The sequence below is a fragment of the Melanotaenia boesemani genome, chromosome 5, assembly GCF_017639745.1.
Source record: "Melanotaenia boesemani isolate fMelBoe1 chromosome 5, fMelBoe1.pri, whole genome shotgun sequence".
Lineage (NCBI taxonomy): Eukaryota > Metazoa > Chordata > Actinopteri > Atheriniformes > Melanotaeniidae > Melanotaenia > Melanotaenia boesemani.
The window spans coordinates 24,622,861-24,640,694 of NC_055686.1; the positions used below are offsets into that span (position 1 = coordinate 24,622,861).

At 38.9% G+C, this 17,834-nt stretch overlaps 2 protein-coding genes across 2 annotated transcripts in view; one reads left to right on the top strand and one right to left on the bottom strand.

The window, feature by feature from the left end:
* The first annotated feature begins 681 nt into the window (after positions 1 to 681).
* zgc:101810 (uncharacterized protein LOC493612 homolog) lies at positions 682 to 8,443 on the top strand. Its single transcript, XM_041985766.1, has 9 exons — positions 682 to 872; positions 2,134 to 2,244; positions 3,052 to 3,210; positions 3,932 to 4,061; positions 5,734 to 5,870; positions 5,982 to 6,131; positions 6,299 to 6,444; positions 6,551 to 6,683; positions 7,777 to 8,443. The coding sequence occupies exons 1-9, from the start codon at positions 825 to 827 to the stop codon at positions 7,945 to 7,947; spliced, it is 1,185 nt and encodes a 394-aa protein (XP_041841700.1). The 5' UTR covers positions 682 to 824; the 3' UTR covers positions 7,948 to 8,443.
* Positions 8,444 to 9,202: 759 nt separating this feature from the next.
* Positions 9,203 to 17,834, bottom strand: part of rin1b (Ras and Rab interactor 1b) — a 39,786-nt gene continuing 31,154 nt past the window's right edge. Inside the window, exons 10-12 of the mRNA XM_041985765.1 lie at positions 17,022 to 17,153; positions 14,127 to 14,296; positions 9,203 to 11,130 (exon numbers count right to left, since the gene is read on the bottom strand). Coding sequence (XP_041841699.1) covers positions 10,807 to 11,130; positions 14,127 to 14,296; positions 17,022 to 17,153 — 626 coding nt within the window. The 3' untranslated portion in view covers positions 9,203 to 10,806. The remainder of the gene's footprint in view (positions 11,131 to 14,126; positions 14,297 to 17,021; positions 17,154 to 17,834) is intronic.

Consider the following 17,834-nt stretch of genomic DNA (forward strand, 5'->3'; position numbering starts at 1 on the left):
ATGCAGCTAAAAAAAAACTTCCACTAACTACTTACCTGTCAAATGTATTTAAATCCCCATTAAACCCATGTGTGTTTATTTTAGCAGGCCTCCTGTTAAATCAGAAGATTTTCTTTCTAAATGATCCCGTTAATTCAGAAAAATGAAGCCCTTTTGTTGTGTGAAGTGAATGCTTCATTGGTTAGTGAATTGCTATTCTACAAGTTTGAATAAAGTTGAGAAAAGAAGAGGAACTTATGGTTCTTAAGAGAGTTTATGAGCAACATCGAGCAACAAAGACAATGTTAAGTCTAGCATAACTGTTATTGATTAAATACCATTTTTGTCAGTAACAAATAGAAGAAGAAAATTAAAAGAAAAAAGGTTTGCAAATTTGGGACATTTTGTGCTTGATCAAGTAATTCAGTCCTGGGTGTGTTATTATTCGGTGATATTCACATTTGATGTGTATATTATATATTTTCACAAAGACACAAAAAGTATTTCAAGATAGTGTTTAGACTTCCGATAGAAGATTACAGCTGTTGAGGGTCAGAGTAGTAATAGTTAAAGTAGTGCAAAAATTAAGTCTAGTGAAATGTCAGCTTCACTTATAATAGAAAACAGACAGGAAAAAGTGTTTCCTCTGCTCCCTGTCTTCAGAAAATGGGTGTCCCCACACTCAGTAGTCCCACCCACTGTTGAAGGAGCAGCAAGAAGACTCCTGCTTACCTGTCATCTGTGATCCCTGTTAAACTCATGAGTGTTTATCTTAAATTATCTGTCTTTTAGAAGGCCTCCTGTTCAGAGAGGTGATATTATTTTGTGCTATTTGTTCTACAAGTATGGACAGCCAGGGAAGGAAAGTGGTGGTCTGTGACAATGGGACAGGGGTAAGTCAAATAGTCTAGAATATCTGTTTCTTAAAGAAGCTTATCGTTGCAGTTGCATAAATTGTTGCGGCATGTTATAACTCTGCAGGCTATTGTTCTTTTTTTAAAAAAAATCTTTTTCTGTTGTCATCATGACACGAAATATCTTCAGGCTGTCACACCGTCAAAATAAGTAACATGAACCTTTGGGATTTTTTTTTTCTGTTTCTCTTTAAACCTAGACTATGTGTGTTTCTTGTACATGATCAGGATTGTTTAATGTCAAACATAAGAAGCAGGTCACGATAAAGCTGTGCATACTCCACCTTGTTTCCACATGTGTCTGGGCTTGTCACTCTCCTACCTTTAGATGCAGCCATAAATGGTTGTGCTGCTCTGAATGGAGCACAGATTGGATGAAAACCAGGAAGAAACACTGGAGGTGACAAAAGTGGTTCTGACACCTCAGAAGATGTTTTATAATATTGCACTGTGGCGTTTCTGTTCAGATTACAGTCTTACCAACCATTAGAAACTGGTCTATGTTTTTGTTGTCCTTATTTTTTGCCCCGTAAGTAATGTATTGCACTGCTTCAGGCTAAGGAATGTGTATGTGGAATACAGACAAGTTGAGACAGTAAAGTGGGAGGTGGTCATCAGAGACAGATGCAGCCGGTGGTGAATGGCATGGCATTTACATGCTGTGTACTTCTTTATTTATTCAAATGTTCTTGCAAAATCATTACACTTGTAACACCTTAATGCATGAATTTACTTACTTATTTAAAAAAAAAAAGAATTAATCAGGGGGGAATTTAAGGGGGAAAAAACAAAAGAAAAAGACTGGGATAAAGTAACGTAGAATATATTATCAAAGAAATGAATGGAAATAAATAAACAAATATTAATAATAGATCAATAATATAGAGGTAAGTAAATAAATAAGGGTAACAAAGAGTAAATAAATAGATCAAATAGAATAATAAGATATAAATAAATATAAAAAAAACAAAAGGCCAGAAGTGGTTTGATGCAAATCTGCAACACCAGACCTTAAGGGGTTAAATAGCTAATGAATTTTATATAGTTCTGTTTAAGAAAATTGGAAAAAATTAAATAAAGTTCAGTCTCTTAGGTGAATGTTCAGTTTAACAGCAGATGGAACTGATCTGTACAAAAAGTCTTTATGCATGAATTTTGTTTTAGGCATTTCCAAACCACGAGTTTCAGTCGTCTGAAAAAGAAACTTGCTCATATGCTTCATGTTCACTACCCTGCACAGTTTGTCAAGTGTGGCTTTGCTGGATCCAACTTCCCGGAGCACATCTTCCCTGCCATGGTGGGTCGACCAATCATACGATCAACCACCAAAGTGGGCAACATTGAAATAAAGGTGAGATCAAGATAATTTTATATATATATATATATATATAAAAATAAAAAGCAGGTTGTATATTTCCCTGAACATGGCAGCTATGAATAATAAAATTTCTTGGAGGAATTAGCATATTAAAACAGCAGGGGGGTTATTAAATAAACAGACTGTAAATAAAGGATCAAATTAAAAAAAGCTTCCACCTTCTGAACTGTTTTCAAAGCAAGCCGAAAATAATTACGTGGTATAAGTGCACACATGCAGCACTAACTTGTTTAACTAATTAACTACCTGACCTACCTTTGCTCCACCGCTTGTGTTGCAGCTGGTAAGTACTAAAGTGTCTTAGAACTGCACACCTGTTGGTTTGCACACAGTGAAGTTCATAAACTCAAGTAACCTGAGATTATGACGGTCACTCGGACCCTTTGGCCTCCAAATCCCTGTGGGATTTATGGTTAATAAACACAAATGATTCTGATACAAAACTAGTTAATTTAAAAATGATTAATATTTTCCTTTCAGCAGATTTAGATTTATTTGGTAATTAAGACAGCACCATATCAATATATTTTTGCACAGTTTATGTTAATGTGTGGCTCCTGGTGCCAAAGCAATAATGAAGAATGATGCATGAACAATCTTTCATCATGCATGCTTGTTTCACCTCCCCCCTAAAACTGTTTATTTAATGCCCTAATGTTGACTTAAAAACTCTTTCAGAGCTACCAGTATGTCATTCACAAGTAACACAGTCCCTCTTTCCATAAAACAAACACTTCCAGTCATAATCATAAATAGACTGACTCGGCTCTCTTCCACCAGGACTTGATGATGGGGGATGAAGCCAGCAAGTGTCGCTCCTTGCTGGAGGTGTCCTACCCCATGGAGAATGGCATGGTGCGGTGTTGGGAGGACATGCTCCACCTGTGGGACTACACCTTTGGCCCAGACCGCCTGGACATCAACCCATCAGAATGCAAGGTATGTACCAGATGTAGTTTGCAAATTCGGCCTGGTAATACAATTTTACAAAAAACTACCATCCTTGGAAGTGTCAGGAGAGACATACGACTCATACGAGTGTTTCCACATCAGATCAAAATTTTCGCTCAGGTGTTTTCCATTGTGAAGTTCAACAATGAAATGTGAGTTGAAAACCCAGATCCAATGTTTTTTTCATTCAGTCTGTTTCATACATTCAGTCAAGAACCTGACAACACTTTACTAAAATGCTTAATGCTACCGTCACATGAATGGCATTTTGCTGTTTACCTTGGTGATGTCACAACATGCCACACTTTCGGTTGTGATTTAAGGCGTAGCATTGCTTTCTTTTGCTCGAACCAAAATACTTTTTTTTCTATGCCAATATCAAGTTAATAGACACTGGTTTGACACTTCACATGCAGTTGCTCTCAGGACCACCACAAGTTGTGATTCTTTGAACATAATTTTAGTTTGTATGTGGTTGCATAAACTAACAATGTATGGGGTCATTTTTAGAAGGAAGACATCTTCATCCTACATCATTGATGCCTTCACTGCACCTCTTTGCCATGATTCATAACATCCAGTCTGGTGCTTTCTGCATAATCTTACTGACAAACAGACTGAATGCACCTTTAATAAATCATTGCCACAGTTCTTGGCTTGAAGATTAAATATGTTACTGATCATCACGTATTTATTTTTCTTCATAAAGATCCTTCTGACTGAGCCGCCCATGAACCCCACCAAGAACCGTGAGAAAATTACTGAGGTCATGTTTGAGAAGTATAATTTCCATGGCATCTATGTGGCGATTCAGGCCGTCCTCACTCTGTACGCTCAGGGTAAGAAGACCTTATTACATCAGGCTCCTGCTTTTACACTCACTTACCAAATGAGTATGTAGACATTTTAATCTTTTAGAGCAGAAGTCTTCAACAGGGGTCTGCAGAGGTACTGCTGGGGGTCCTGAAAGTTTTGGTTGATTAAAACATTGTTTTAAAATACATTTTAATACTTTTTCCCCACATTTTTTTCCACAGTTATTTAAATACACATTAACATGAATCCAATATATTGTAGTAAACTGATAAATGGAGACAGAAGATGTCTTCTTTCAGTCAGAATTGTACACATTCAACAACAGACAGGGTCTATCACAGGCTGGGCACCAGTTCACTTACAGCACAAGACTAGTCTAAACCTGTTCATTCAAGCCTCCTGCACACAGACAGGAGGACCAGCCCTTACTGCTATTGTGACTGTCATCAGGCTGCATCTTACAAGCTGGTTCTGTCCGCTTCTGCATTTACATATCCCGGGAATTTTGAGCAGTCAGATCAAGATATTCCTGACTGAAACACTGCCACTCTTATCCACAGCAGCCAACTACTAATGCCAGTGTGTTATAATTCCAGCTGTATGGACTTTGTTATAAGTGAAAATGGATCGTTTTGTAACTCATTAGAAAACTCCACAAACACAAGAGAAATGTCCTCCATCTCAAAAACCAATGAGGCTACACCTGCTGATGATTTAACAGCTGACAAGGGTACAAAGGAGAGAAGACTTGAAAATGTACTGATAGCATCTGAAGTTTGGTTGGTTTGGTTTACATTTAAGAAGACAGATGGCATTTATTTACTGATGTGAAACAAATGTTTTGGCTTTAAAAGTGCTTGTAAAGGATGCAACTCCACAAGTTCTTTAACCACGGAGTCACTTACTGCCATAAACTCAAGTAAAAAAAATATATATCAGCACAATTCTAGTCACCATAATAATGGTAATATTGATAATATTATAAGAAAGAAATACCATTTATATAAATAAGGGGGGAAATGAGTAAAAATAGTAACAATAGAAATAATTATATATACTTGAAATACAAAGAAAATTGGTAATATTACCAATACCATCACCATAATTACAATATTAATCTTTTTTGGGTGGGAAAGGGTGGTACTGATGGTGAAAGGGGGTACCACCAATGCAAGGATGACCATTTCCTTCTTGATATTTCTCATTATCCTGTTGAAAAAAGAACATACTGTAGGATCCTGGTTTGCCCCAGACGCAGCTGGGCCAACCCAGAGCCCACAGTCCCACACAGGACCACCACTCCTCTCTAATCTCTGTATTGCCGCGGGAGAAGAAGACACTGCTACACTGAGGTCCAACTGCTTTTACACAGAAGTGTTGTTGTGCATGCTGGAATTACGCAGGTCTATCTAGAAGGCTTTACTTCTATGAAAGTGCTCAGAGCTGCTGTACAGTAACAATCTCTGGGTCTCCAAACTCACACATCTTCTGACATTTTCACTGAGCTAAACAAGCTTAGCCTTATGATGGTCCCTGCTCCATCTCTGCATCTACTGGGGGTCGTTGGCAAGAAAAACGCTGAAGAACAAAGCTTTAGAGTTTGATCCCCCCAGGCACCAAACAGTATCCTCTTTCAGCTTTTTAAGGATTAATTATCAGATTTGTTTACTGGGGATGCGCTTTCAATGTCTTCAGGTTTGCTTACGGGTGTAGTTATTGACTCAGGAGATGGCGTCACCCACATCTGTCCAGTGTACGAGGGCTTTTCCCTTCCTCACCTCACACGCAGGCTGGATATTGCAGGACGTGACATCACACGCTACCTCATTAAGGTGAGCTGAAAAAATACTGGTGTTGGGTGCCAAACCAGGAAAAACACATGTAAAAACTAACAATAAACAGGCACACCACAATACTGTTTTTAATATTCTTGTTTTGATTAGCTCCTGCTGCTCCGTGGATATGCCTTCAACCATTCGGCTGACTTTGAGACTGTGCGGATGTTGAAGGAGAAGCTCTGTTATGTAGGGTACAACATCGAGCAAGAGCAGCGTCTGGCCACAGAGACAACCTTCCTGGTGGAGTCCTACACAGTATGTGGAGATAAATAATAGGCATTTACACAATATAAATTCATACTTTTTAATGTGGAATCTATCCAGGCTGAAACTATCGTACTCGTGTGTTAATCAAGTATCCAAGCACATACCACATAACAAAGCAAAGCTTGGGTTTATATTTCACCGGGCCTTTGTTGCAGCTCCCCGACGGTCGGCAGGTGAATGTAGGCGGTGAACGATTCGGGGCCCCTGAAGCTCTTTTCCAGCCTCATCTCATCAACGTGGAGGGAGCAGGGGTTGCTGAGCTGCTCTTCAACACCATCCAGGCTGCAGATATTGACCTCAGGTTAGAGTTTCCTTCCTGCTTTATTTGAAATATCTGTACAGCCACACATATGACGTTATCTGATGCAGCATGCTTAGTCATGTCTCTTCCACCTTTTCCCATGCAGGGCCGACTTCTACAAGCACATTGTTCTGTCAGGGGGGACCACAATGTACCCAGGCCTTCCATCCAGACTAGAAAGAGAGATCAAGCAGCTCTACCTGGAGAGGGTGCTTGATGGAGACACTGAAAAACTATCTGTAAGAACTTTAACTGCATTAATTGTAGTTTGACTTCACTGTACAAAGAAGAGGCAGCAAATGTTTAAATGATAAAAGTCTATACAGTGTGTCACACAACTCTATATAACAATAGTTAGTTGCTGACTAAATATTACCATCTGAAGGTCATTACATGTCCTGGTTTACTTTCTTTCTCATTTTTCTTTTACTGCATCACCTGGTGTTTATCAGCAGAGCTTCACACAAATATAGGATGTTCAAACACCTGTAACACTTAAAAATAGGGTTAATCTGTACCTTGACAGTAACGGCCAACAAAACAAGCTCAAGCTCTACTTACATACCTAATTTGGAGTTTTTAATTACTAAATTTTTCAGGTGAAAATTTCCAGACTTCTAGTAGAGATTGCTTTACTGCCCAACAATGCCATGAACAAAGTTTTAGGCTTGATTATTTTATTTTGTTTGAGCCTAATAATAAGTCTGGAGATAGTCAGTAATAATGATCTCCAATGATCTCTATGGACCTAAAGCAGGATGTCATGTTGTTGATGCCAAATTCTGACCCTGTTGCAGCTGAAATGGAGGTAATATTTTTTCCAGTCTTCTGTTCACCAATTTTCTTAAGCTTCTATCAACTTTAGCCTCATGTGTGATACCCAGTGGGGTCTTCAGCTGCTGTAGCCCGTCTGCTTCAAGGTTGGATGTGTTGTGCGTTCAGACATGGCATTCTGCATAACTTGGTTGTAATCAGTTACTATTGCCTTTCTATTTCTCCAACCAGTTGGCCTGTTCTCCTCTGATATCAACAAGTCATTTTAATCCAGACAACTGCTGCTCACTGGATATTCTTTCCTTTGTGGACCAGTCTTTGTAATCAGCCTGACAAGTTAACAGCCAAACCATATTCAAAGTCACTTAAATCTCCTTCTTTCTCATTCTGATGCTCGGTCTGAACTTCAGAAGGTCCCCTTGGCCATGTCTACATGACTAAATCCATTGAGCTGCTGCTGTGTGACAGGCTGATTAGCTATTTGTGTTAACAAGCAGTTAAACAATTAAGTGGCCGGTGAGTCTATATAGCCTTTCTTCTTACTGTTTATCTGCACAGAAGTTCAAGATCCGAATCGAGGACCCTCCCAGACGTAAACACATGGTGTTCCTGGGCGGCGCTGTGCTGGCTAACATCATGAAAGACAAGGATTCCTTCTGGCTGAGCAGAAAGGAGTACCAGGAGAAAGGTCTGGGAGTGCTGCAGAAGCTTGGAAGTGGAGTCAGATGAAACAAGAAGAAAGTAAAACCAAAAATTGGGAAAAAAAAAACTCTTTCATCCACTCTCTCTGCCTTGCTTCCTGTAAAAGCCTGTACTTGCATTATTACCTCTTAATTAAATCTGATTGTGATGAAACAATTTATTATTTGGTTAATAAAAACCCTACAACTTATTGGGTAATTCATTTTTATCCAATAAATAAATAAATAATAAAGTTAAAAAATTAAGAAAATAAAAAAATCTTATCAGGTCGTTTTTTACACTGCGTTACACTGACTGGTTGTTTGTCTTTGGAAAGCTAGATTAATGGGCATTTTACCCTATTGTGTGACTTTTTACAGGTTAATGAAATATTGTTTCTCTTAGAAATATCAAGCAAATTCATACTGAAAGCTGATTTCCACCAAATCAATAAGTAATTTATTCTGCATTTTCTTTTTGAGCAGAATGAACAGCAGAATCTTGAATAGCCAGACAATAAAAAGTCTTTCTGAAATGCAGTTTATTTAAGCCTCGTCTTGATTCAACCAAAACATTTGGGCTAAATTTTTATTTTTTAAAATGCCAGCAAAAATCAGTCTAATTTAATACAGTCCAGGATAAAAGATCATTTAACTGAATTTTAGATTTCTGGTGTCCATGTGTAAAATAACTTAAATAAATAAATTAATAAATAAATTCTACTTAAAACAAGCTTCCTAAAATAAAGTTTAAAACAATTTTTATTATCTTTTTTCTTGTTACTTCCAATATTGTTACTCATATCTAATATATACGGCTATTTTTAAACAACTTACATTTTTTTGAGATACTTTTAAAAAACTGTTGTCACACATTGAAATGTGGTGCTATCTTAAATATGTCCCTAAATAAAAATATCAGCATCAAATCTATAAAGATCAGTAACGTTTGTCCCTCAAAATGAATGCAATGAAGATGGTTTCAGTGTTTGCTGCCATCTGGTGGTTAAGTTTGTTTAAGACATAAAATTCACAGACATACTTGGCCTTGCTTTGGGATCTGCCTCTACTAAGACTAATCAGTCTTTCTATAAGCAGGAAATATCATTTGATGGCATTTAATTTGTACTCATTCAAGGACAGAAGTGAAGAATGGCTAAAATACTTCACAACTGTTCAGTTTTTTCACAAAATTTCACTTCCTCCTTGGTTAAAAGGGAAAAATAAATGACAAAAACCACTGGTATCAGCCAAGAATTTAACATCCGATGCATTCCTACACAAAACTACATGTAACTAAAAAGTGCAGAACAGATATTGCAATTTTTATTGCGATACTGAGTTACCTGACAAAATACAGTCATGTGTTTTTACACAAAAAAAGAAATAGTGAGCTCTCACAGTGAACACATGCTTCACGCGTACGCACACACCACATCCGCAGAACCTTCACGTTAAATGAAAAAGCATGCAATAATGTCAAAACACATTATAGTTCTAGAAACCAACCTCCTCAGCGGATTAAAAACTCCAGATGTCTTGAAAATTCATACTTACTTTTGATATCTACCCAACAAATTCAACAATTAAAAGTTAGTTTTAAAATACACATTATGATATCTGATAATGAACACTCAGCTGGTAGTGGTGACTTGCAGCAGGAGTCACCAGAACCTGACGACGTGGACATTTACATTCTACCAGCCACGGTGAGGTCCTGGTTTACTGGTCAGACTGTCCTCTTAAAACACAATGTCATCTTACAGTGTGGCCAAGAGAAACAACAGAACTGAAAAGCAGTGGATTGAAAACGGGGAATGAATGCAGTTCTGAAAGGATTCAACTCTGACGAGGAAAAAAAAGGTTTTAATACATTCGCAAGTCAGTCAATATATCTGTGGCTGGTTGTTCGGGAGCGATGATGGGATGTGCTTTTGTTCCCCCTCACACGATTGAAAAATAAGAGCCGATGCTCTTTTATCACTTCCCTCCTACACACCCATTACTCCACCTGCCAAAACCACTTAAGGGAAAGGAGGAGCGTTTTTTTTACCTTTTCTCCACAAAGTAAAAATAAATCTGCTTCTGTGGGTGATTCTTAACATAAACAGCAGATTTAAAGCTTCCCTCAAGCTTCAGAACTAGACTCCTTTTGAAGCAAATGGACTTTCTTTATCTGTTTTCCATCACTTTGGTATTGAGATTTGGTCTTGGCTATAACATGTCAACTTTTTCTCCAGCTGTACTCCAGGGGGGCACAGAAGGGCTCGTCCCCCCACTTTTAAAACTTATAAAGTTCCATCCAAACATCTGCAAACTTTTACACATAAAATGAAGAAAAAAAAACCCCAAAAAAACACATTCGACAGTTCTTTAGATTTAGCCCAGAACTACACTATGAAAGGGTTACATCACCATGGTGGACAGTTTGCCTTCCTATGTGCATGCAGAAAATGATTTTGTTTCCAGGCAACAGTAGTCTCACAGAATTTGTCTTTGGATTTGAGCCTCCTTACGTTTAAAATGATGTAATCCCTTCATGGTATAACTCTGGGTTCATGTTTCAAATAGCAGTCAAGTCCATTTATTACACATTTCCATGTCACAAATAATACACTCCTTTACACTAGCAGCCACACTGAGTGGTACAACTTTTGGCAACAGTCCCTTTGTTGGTCCTGCTCTGCTCTGCATGTTGGTCCATTTAGGGCAGAGTTTACCGTTTAAGGTCAGCTTATAGTCTGGAGAAGGGCTGTAGTCTTTCAAAACAAGTCCTGATCCTTAACGTCACACAACACAATGCCGGAGAAAAAGAGACAGAGAGAGAGAGAAAAAGAGACAGAGAAAAAGACCAGGCATCCATTTCCTTATCCTCCTCCACCTCCCTCCTCCCTCCAGTGCCTCCCACTCACTCCTCACACACCGACTCGCTCAGGTCCACGGCGCCACCTCTGGTGAGCCGCCGCATCTTGCTGAAGTCGTGGTCGGTCCTCAGGTAGGAGAGCGAGGGGCCCCCCTCGCTGTGACTGGCGAGGTCCTGGGGCTGGGCCTGAGGCGGCAGGGCCCTCATCTCACCGCCGCTTCGCCAGTACAGGGTGTATTGCTGTGGGTCAGACACTCCAAAGGTGGCAGCACAAAGCTGTGCCAGGGCTTGGCTCGTTTCTCCGGCTCTCCACTGCAACGTCCGCACGGCGCTCCGCTCCCCGTCCTGGAACAGTATCCGAACGCACCTCTAAAAGCAGGGAGAAAGGGAAGAAAAAGGAGAAGAGATGCAGAGAAAAAAAGAAAGAAAAAGAGTGAAATCATAATGCATTGATGCAAAACAGAGGTCAAGAGGCTTATGGAGTGAGGGCAAAAGAGGGGGAGGAGAGAGAGGGATGGAGCCAGAGAAGTGAGAACTGTGGAAGCACACAGGTTGATAATCTGCAACAATCAATGAGGCAAAATGAAGCTTCTAAAAGAAACTGCCTCTAAAACAAAGCTTCTACTTCCCACACACAGCCAGCCGGGTCAAAAATCTTTATATGAAAAATCATCTGCACGGAATTAGCTCTTTTCTCTGCTGCTGCCTCATTAATAAACTCACAACTGTAATCCATTAAAACATGTCCACATCCAAACTCTTCAAAGATAATCCAATAAGTTCACTCTTTTGCACTGCTCTGCAAAAGTTTGACCTCTTTTGCTTTAACGCAAACAGCTTTTTTTTTTCAAACGACAAAAATCTATCAAACATAAAGCTAAAAGCCCACCTCAATATTTTTCGCTCTCCAAACACTTTAGCCATTATATAATGTCAGATTCAACCACCTACAGACACCCTCACAACTCTCTTCACAGCACACACGCACAGTACAAACATACTGGACATAATCTCTTTACCAAACATCCAATGTTGAGAAACTAGAGAGAATACGCTACACTGCCACACACAAACATAAACACACCAACAAGCCTGCACACACTACTACATCCCGCAACAAGCACAAACACAAGCAAAAGTATCCCCACAGGGTCCTTAAAAAATACATCAAGAACACACACAATTAAAATCAACAGGTCTGCCATTGTGAAAACTCACAGAGTCACTGAGCTCCTCGCTGTCCGTGTGCATATTGTGTTTGCCTGCTTCGATGGGTAGATGCAGCTCAATAAATTTCATGTTATCTGACCGCCCACCTCTTCATAGCACTTGGCTCACTGATCCCCGCCTGTGTCAGTGGAAAATCTGGCTGCCGGGTGAGTTAGATCGGCTATTTGAAGCCAGGAGAAGCACCACGTGATGAGACAGAAACGTGGATGACAATACCTTTTTTCCCCCATGGCATCTGGTGGACTGTTACACCAATTTTGGGCCAGGAGGGTAATAATAGAAGAGTGAAGGAAAAAAGTCTGTGAGTGTGTGTTTGGGCATTAGTGCAAGCCTGGTCGTTAGCTGGCAGCTTCAGATCAACGGATTACCTCTAAAAATCTCTAAAAACTAATCCCCCCAGATGAGCTTGAAACACATAAAATCCAGGTGTTCTCTCACTTTTATGAATGATCTGGTGTTTAAACATCTTCAGCTTTTGCTCAAACTTCAGAAAATGTAAAGTACTTTACAAGCAGCAGCAAGTGCAGCTGTAATACCTGAGATCTGAAAACATGGGTTGGCCCACCTGTAAGCATCACAGATGTAGGACAATGAGATGTTGCTCAGCATGTGTCACCATCAGTATAATTAATCGCTGTCATTTCTGACCCTTTCTGGGTGGATTATCACCATATTTTTGCTCATAATTTATTCTTTTGTGTAATATAAATAACATTAAACAGGCCTTATTAAAGGCCTCATTAAACATGACTGAGTTTTAAAATCTTGCACTATTCTATAGATTGTTCTGAATGTCTGTTTAAAGCATATCAAGTTTTGACCCACAATCACAAAACAAGAACTTTTAGATTCAGACATTTACCACCTCACAGACTGCAATATTAGCAGTCACTACAAGTTAAAGATTAGATCTGTCCAATAAATAAAGCTGAGTGCAGTGTGAGGCTGCGGTGCTAACCGCCACACCACCGTGCAGCCTCACAGCAAGTAGGTCGCTGGTTCGAGTCTTGGCTGGGGGGAGGTTAGAATCTTGGGGGCGGTGGCCTTTCTGTGTGGAGTTTGCATGTTCTCTCCATGTATGTGTGGGTTCTCTCCGGGTACTTGATCACTCTAAATTCTCCCTAGGATCCACAGATAATGGATGGATGGACAACTGAGTCCTGCATCAAAGCAAATACGCGAGAAGATAAACCAACTGACCAAAAAAGGACGTAACCCTTTAAGTTAATTTTCAAAGCATTTTGAGTTAAAAAATTATTAAACCTTTTTTTTTCACTGAAACCAAAGCAAGAGAAAAACACCCATTCAGTATGGGGGTGTAAGTTTTTTTTAGTTTTGAGTGTGTACAGGTGCAAACTAAGAGGTCAGAGAGGTGTAAGAGAGCCCACTGCTCACTTTCAAAGAAAATCAGGAGTCTTTTGAAGAGATAATATATAAAAAAGCCTATACATAAGATACATTTTGCTTGAGTTAGAAACAAAGGGACTTCTGAGCAGAATTTGAAGGATTTGGACTATGCCAACCCTTAAGTGAAGCATTTGGTTAATTTCAGTAGGACTGAGACCTTCGTTCATAGGTGGACCAGACTTCACTTCTATGATCCGATTCAGAGTTCATTTGCGCATTCACACCTCTCCATACGAACCAGACTTTCCGAGCAAATTAACATTGATTTTAATCAGAAGGGCTGGTGTGAATTCACCCTAAGAGACACAATCAAGTCCCTCTCAACATATACATCTGTTTACTTGACCCATTAACCCTTGAAACACAATGTAAATGTGCGTGTGCACATTGTTTAAGATATTTATTTATTAAAAGTAGCCTATTAACTGAGACAAAACCATTTTAGAAAGTATACCCCCAAAAATAATATTAAAGAGATCCAACAAGGCATTTTACTGCCTTTAATCCACATTCCACCCGGTGCAAGATTTTATTCTTTTTCTTTGAATCATTTGTCATATCTCAAAAATGTCACACTGAATAATAAGCACCTGCACACATATTAATGAGTATTTCACACAGGGCAAGTGTGTGTGATCGCTATAGACTGAATTACTCCACAACAAACCCGCTTCAATGCTGACAGTGTTTCTGTGGTGCACTACTATAGTCAAATAGCTGGTGCCTACTTGGCTCTGCTGATTCTCCTTTTGTTTCTTGGCCTCTCGACTTCTTCTGCAGCTCCACTCCTTCAGCGCCTCCTGGACCTGTGGTGTCAGGCAGTCTGAGAATGGCTGTTCCTGCTCCAGGTTCTGGATAAGACATAGGCTGGCATACACACTGGTCAGGTAGTACCCACCTGGGGTAAAAAAAAGAAGAATGGATGTGGAAAAAGGTGTTTGTTAAGATGCTGCAGTCATGCGACAAATTAAAAAAAAGGTAATAGTGATTAATAGCAAATGTGTGTAACTTTTAAGTACTACTAATAAATAAGGAGTAGAATGTGATCAGATATTTTTTGTTTTTACACAAAAACTTGTCACAAAGAGGCTAAATGTGCAGCTAATGCTGCTACATGCTAATAACTAAAATCAGATGCTTTTACTTACGCAGATATAAAACCATACTAAAAACATAAGTGTGAAATTATTTAATGCAAAGACATGACCAAATATGTCAAAAGCAGCTACTGATGGTGTGTTTGAATAACTAGTAAATAATGATTGCTTTAATTCCACATGACAACAAAGTCTCCCATAGTTGTAAATCCACAGAAAGTTTACCAGCTGTGGAAGAATCAAATAAAAATCAGCACTAAATAGAGACCAACATGATGCTGGAGAGTGAAAGCAGCCCACAGGTTCATTTATGTTTAACATTAAAACCACATATGCTTAGGGATGGAGCGTTCTGTGCATACTCTGGTGACTACCTGTGTATTTTATTACATTTTCAGAGAGCTTGCAGATGTGTACCCAGATGCAGCAAACGGAGCACAAGTGCTGTGCAGCATAACGTACGTGTGACCAGCAAAAAGAACAACGAAGTTGCAGAGTATTTAATGCCCACACAGACCCCTGCCATCTATTTGTCTTGCTCTCAGAATGTACTTTATCATGATCTCCTCCAGCGGGTTTAATGTTGTCTGAAACTGATGTTGAAACTCAGAAGTGAACTCTGGAATCTGCACTGTACTCTGGTGGATGTGTTATTAGTCAACCATGCCAATGTAAAGGACGCTTTTGAGTATGTGGGCAGTGACATATGACGTTTGAAATGGAAATAGAAATTTGGGATTTTTACAAGGGCTGTCAAAATTAACATGTTAATACAAAGAGATTAATCTATAGATCTAATGTATGAATTTTTTAACAAAATATGCCATCATGCCATATTAAAAATTGGAAATTGGCATTATCTTAGCAAGAGAAGCTTTTGGGAGTCAAAGGAGTGAACTGAATCTACCGAAAACCACTTCATCCGCCTTATTAATGAAAATTCTGGTAGCTTTCAAGCCTTAAATTTAGAGGATGGCTGCAGAATGGCCTGTTTGACATCACACAATTAACCACTCAGTCGTCACATCTGACATGATGGCCTACACTTCTCACCAGTTGGTGGCAGTAATGCACCACATTGCTGCGAGCCCACCACCAAGATAACAACAAGAGGAAGAAGTCTTTTCATTTACGATCTACAAATTTGGTGATTGTGACAGAGAGCGATAAAAAAAATCCCAAAAACCTGTTAAATAGCATCGTAGGTTATCTTTGGGGGGTGTGGCTCACTACACCACTACACTGTCCTGTACAATATTATATTGCCACTTGGTCAACACACAAAGCAAGAAACAGCAACTTCCAATTCACGGAAATCTGACAAATTAAATATAAAATCAATTTCTGTCAGTCGATCGTTTTTTTTTTAGTTTAATTTATTTAAAATATTATTTTCAAATCAAAAGTGCAAAAACGGCCTGATTTTTGTTTTAGATTTCTAAAAGAATAATTAAAAACAAGCTGATTATTTATTTTTTATTTCCGATTTTAAATTGAATATTAAATGAACAAATGATATATCGACTGAGTACATACTCTTTTTTTAACCTTGTGTTCACATGGGCAACCTGCTCCATCGTGAGTGTGATTGTTGACAAACTTGCTTGTTTTCTACGCTTGTAACCAGTGGATACCTCTAGGGGATACATTAGAGAGTTGTCCAATTAGTAGGTCTAAACAAAAACACAAACATGGTGTCAAAAGAGGATGCTAGTGTTTGGTTAATTTTGAGATCATGGTAGTAAAAAAAAACAAAAACAAATAAAAACCAGTCGTAGGTGGTATGTAAGGCCTCCAAGCATGGCATGACAATGGCGTGTATGTATCCCTCCCTTTGTCATTATGAGAAAATAATGATGACAGCATCGTCAAAATGTCTGCAAGGACTTTAACTGAATGTTGGATTAGTCCACTAATTTTACATAACCACACACACATGCTCCTGTCAACCCTCTAACCTCACTCCCCACACTGCCCCTACTGGTTACTCCCATATTGCAGTTTGCAAACGCATAATGTTATGTGAGCAAAAACAACGTTTCAAACAAATACAAAATATTTGAGGCAGCCATGATAAACATGCATAAGCAGAATTAAAAGCAAGTAAATTCTTAGCCTAACTGTAAGCACAGAAAAGCTGGAGGGCTAAATGTGTTCAGAAGCTTGTTCATCTTAAAAGCATGTTAACAGAAATAAAAGACGCGTTACGTTGCAGTGGCTGAAGGAGCAGTGACATACATCAATACTTTCTGTAGTTGTAACCCAAATGGTAATAGTAAGTAGAAATTATGTTGTTTTTTTTAAAATCATATTAACACTGTTGACACAAACATTCAATTATACCATTAGTGCTCTTAGTGCCTATGAATATTTGATAACACTGACCCAGTATTTTGACTATTTTCATAATGTTTTATGTCATTTATTTTATATCATGCACTTTTTTGTGGCCAATCTAAATCATAAGCCCATTTGAATCCAGCACAAGCACAAGAGGAAAAACAAAACTAAGAATTTAAGTCATACCCTCTCCACAGAGCCAGGAGGGCTCCAGCAGCTCCATCATATACTCCACCTCTATCAAGATGTGAGGCCTGTTACACTCTGCAATCACATAAGACAGTGACGGCAGGAAGTCGTCCCAGCTCACTTCCTGTCCTGAAAAGACAAGACAAGCACAGGAAAATAAGGTGCATTCATTATTCTTGGATGACATTGATTAATAGTTTAAATGTAGAGATTTTTTATGGATGACATAACAAAATTGTGCTTGGTATAACTGCACTGACATGGAAGTGGAAAAAGGAGAAGCAGCCAGGCTGTGTCATAGCCTGCTGAGACCCAGTCATTTATTTTTGTGCATTGTAGTGCATGTTTTGATTCTGCTTATATCTCTAATACTATACATAAACTCTGCTACGTCCTAATGTTTGTTAGAGGACAACTGTAGCCTTAAAATGATGTCACATGTGGGTGGACAGTGGCCTTGCCAGCTCTTCTTTATCTGGCTGACATCCACACAAGCTCATTTTATGGATGAAGAAAAGTAATCGTAATATCTTTATTTAGAATGTTTCTAAAGCTATATTTGAATTAATCTTCCAAAATGATTAAAGGAAGGAGGAAGTCCAAGGCAGTCAGCTAAAGTGGACAAAGACACAGGGCCCGCTAAAGTGTGCCATTGTCCTGTCTGGGCTTAAACTAACATGTAAAGATATGGAGTTTTTTCTGTTTTGAGCCAAAAGGGAAGTATAACAACTATAAATATGTTCCAGTGCTATGATTTAACTTCTGCTTCTTAATACAGCGTAAAGGTGCTGGAAGAGAACTTTCCTACCC

What these genes read in the sequence shown, in the direction of transcription:
- zgc:101810 (XM_041985766.1), top strand. Translation starts at nt 825, where the DNA reads ATGGACAGCCAGGGAAGGAAAGTGGTGGTCTGTGACAATGGGACAGGG. An exon ending in TCCTGGTGGAGTCCTACACA is followed by an intron (nt 6,132 to 6,298) that starts GTATGTGGAGAT and finishes CCTTTGTTGCAG; the next exon opens with CTCCCCGACGGTCGGCAGGT. An exon ending in GCTGCAGATATTGACCTCAG is followed by an intron (nt 6,445 to 6,550) that starts GTTAGAGTTTCC and finishes TTTCCCATGCAG; the next exon opens with GGCCGACTTCTACAAGCACA.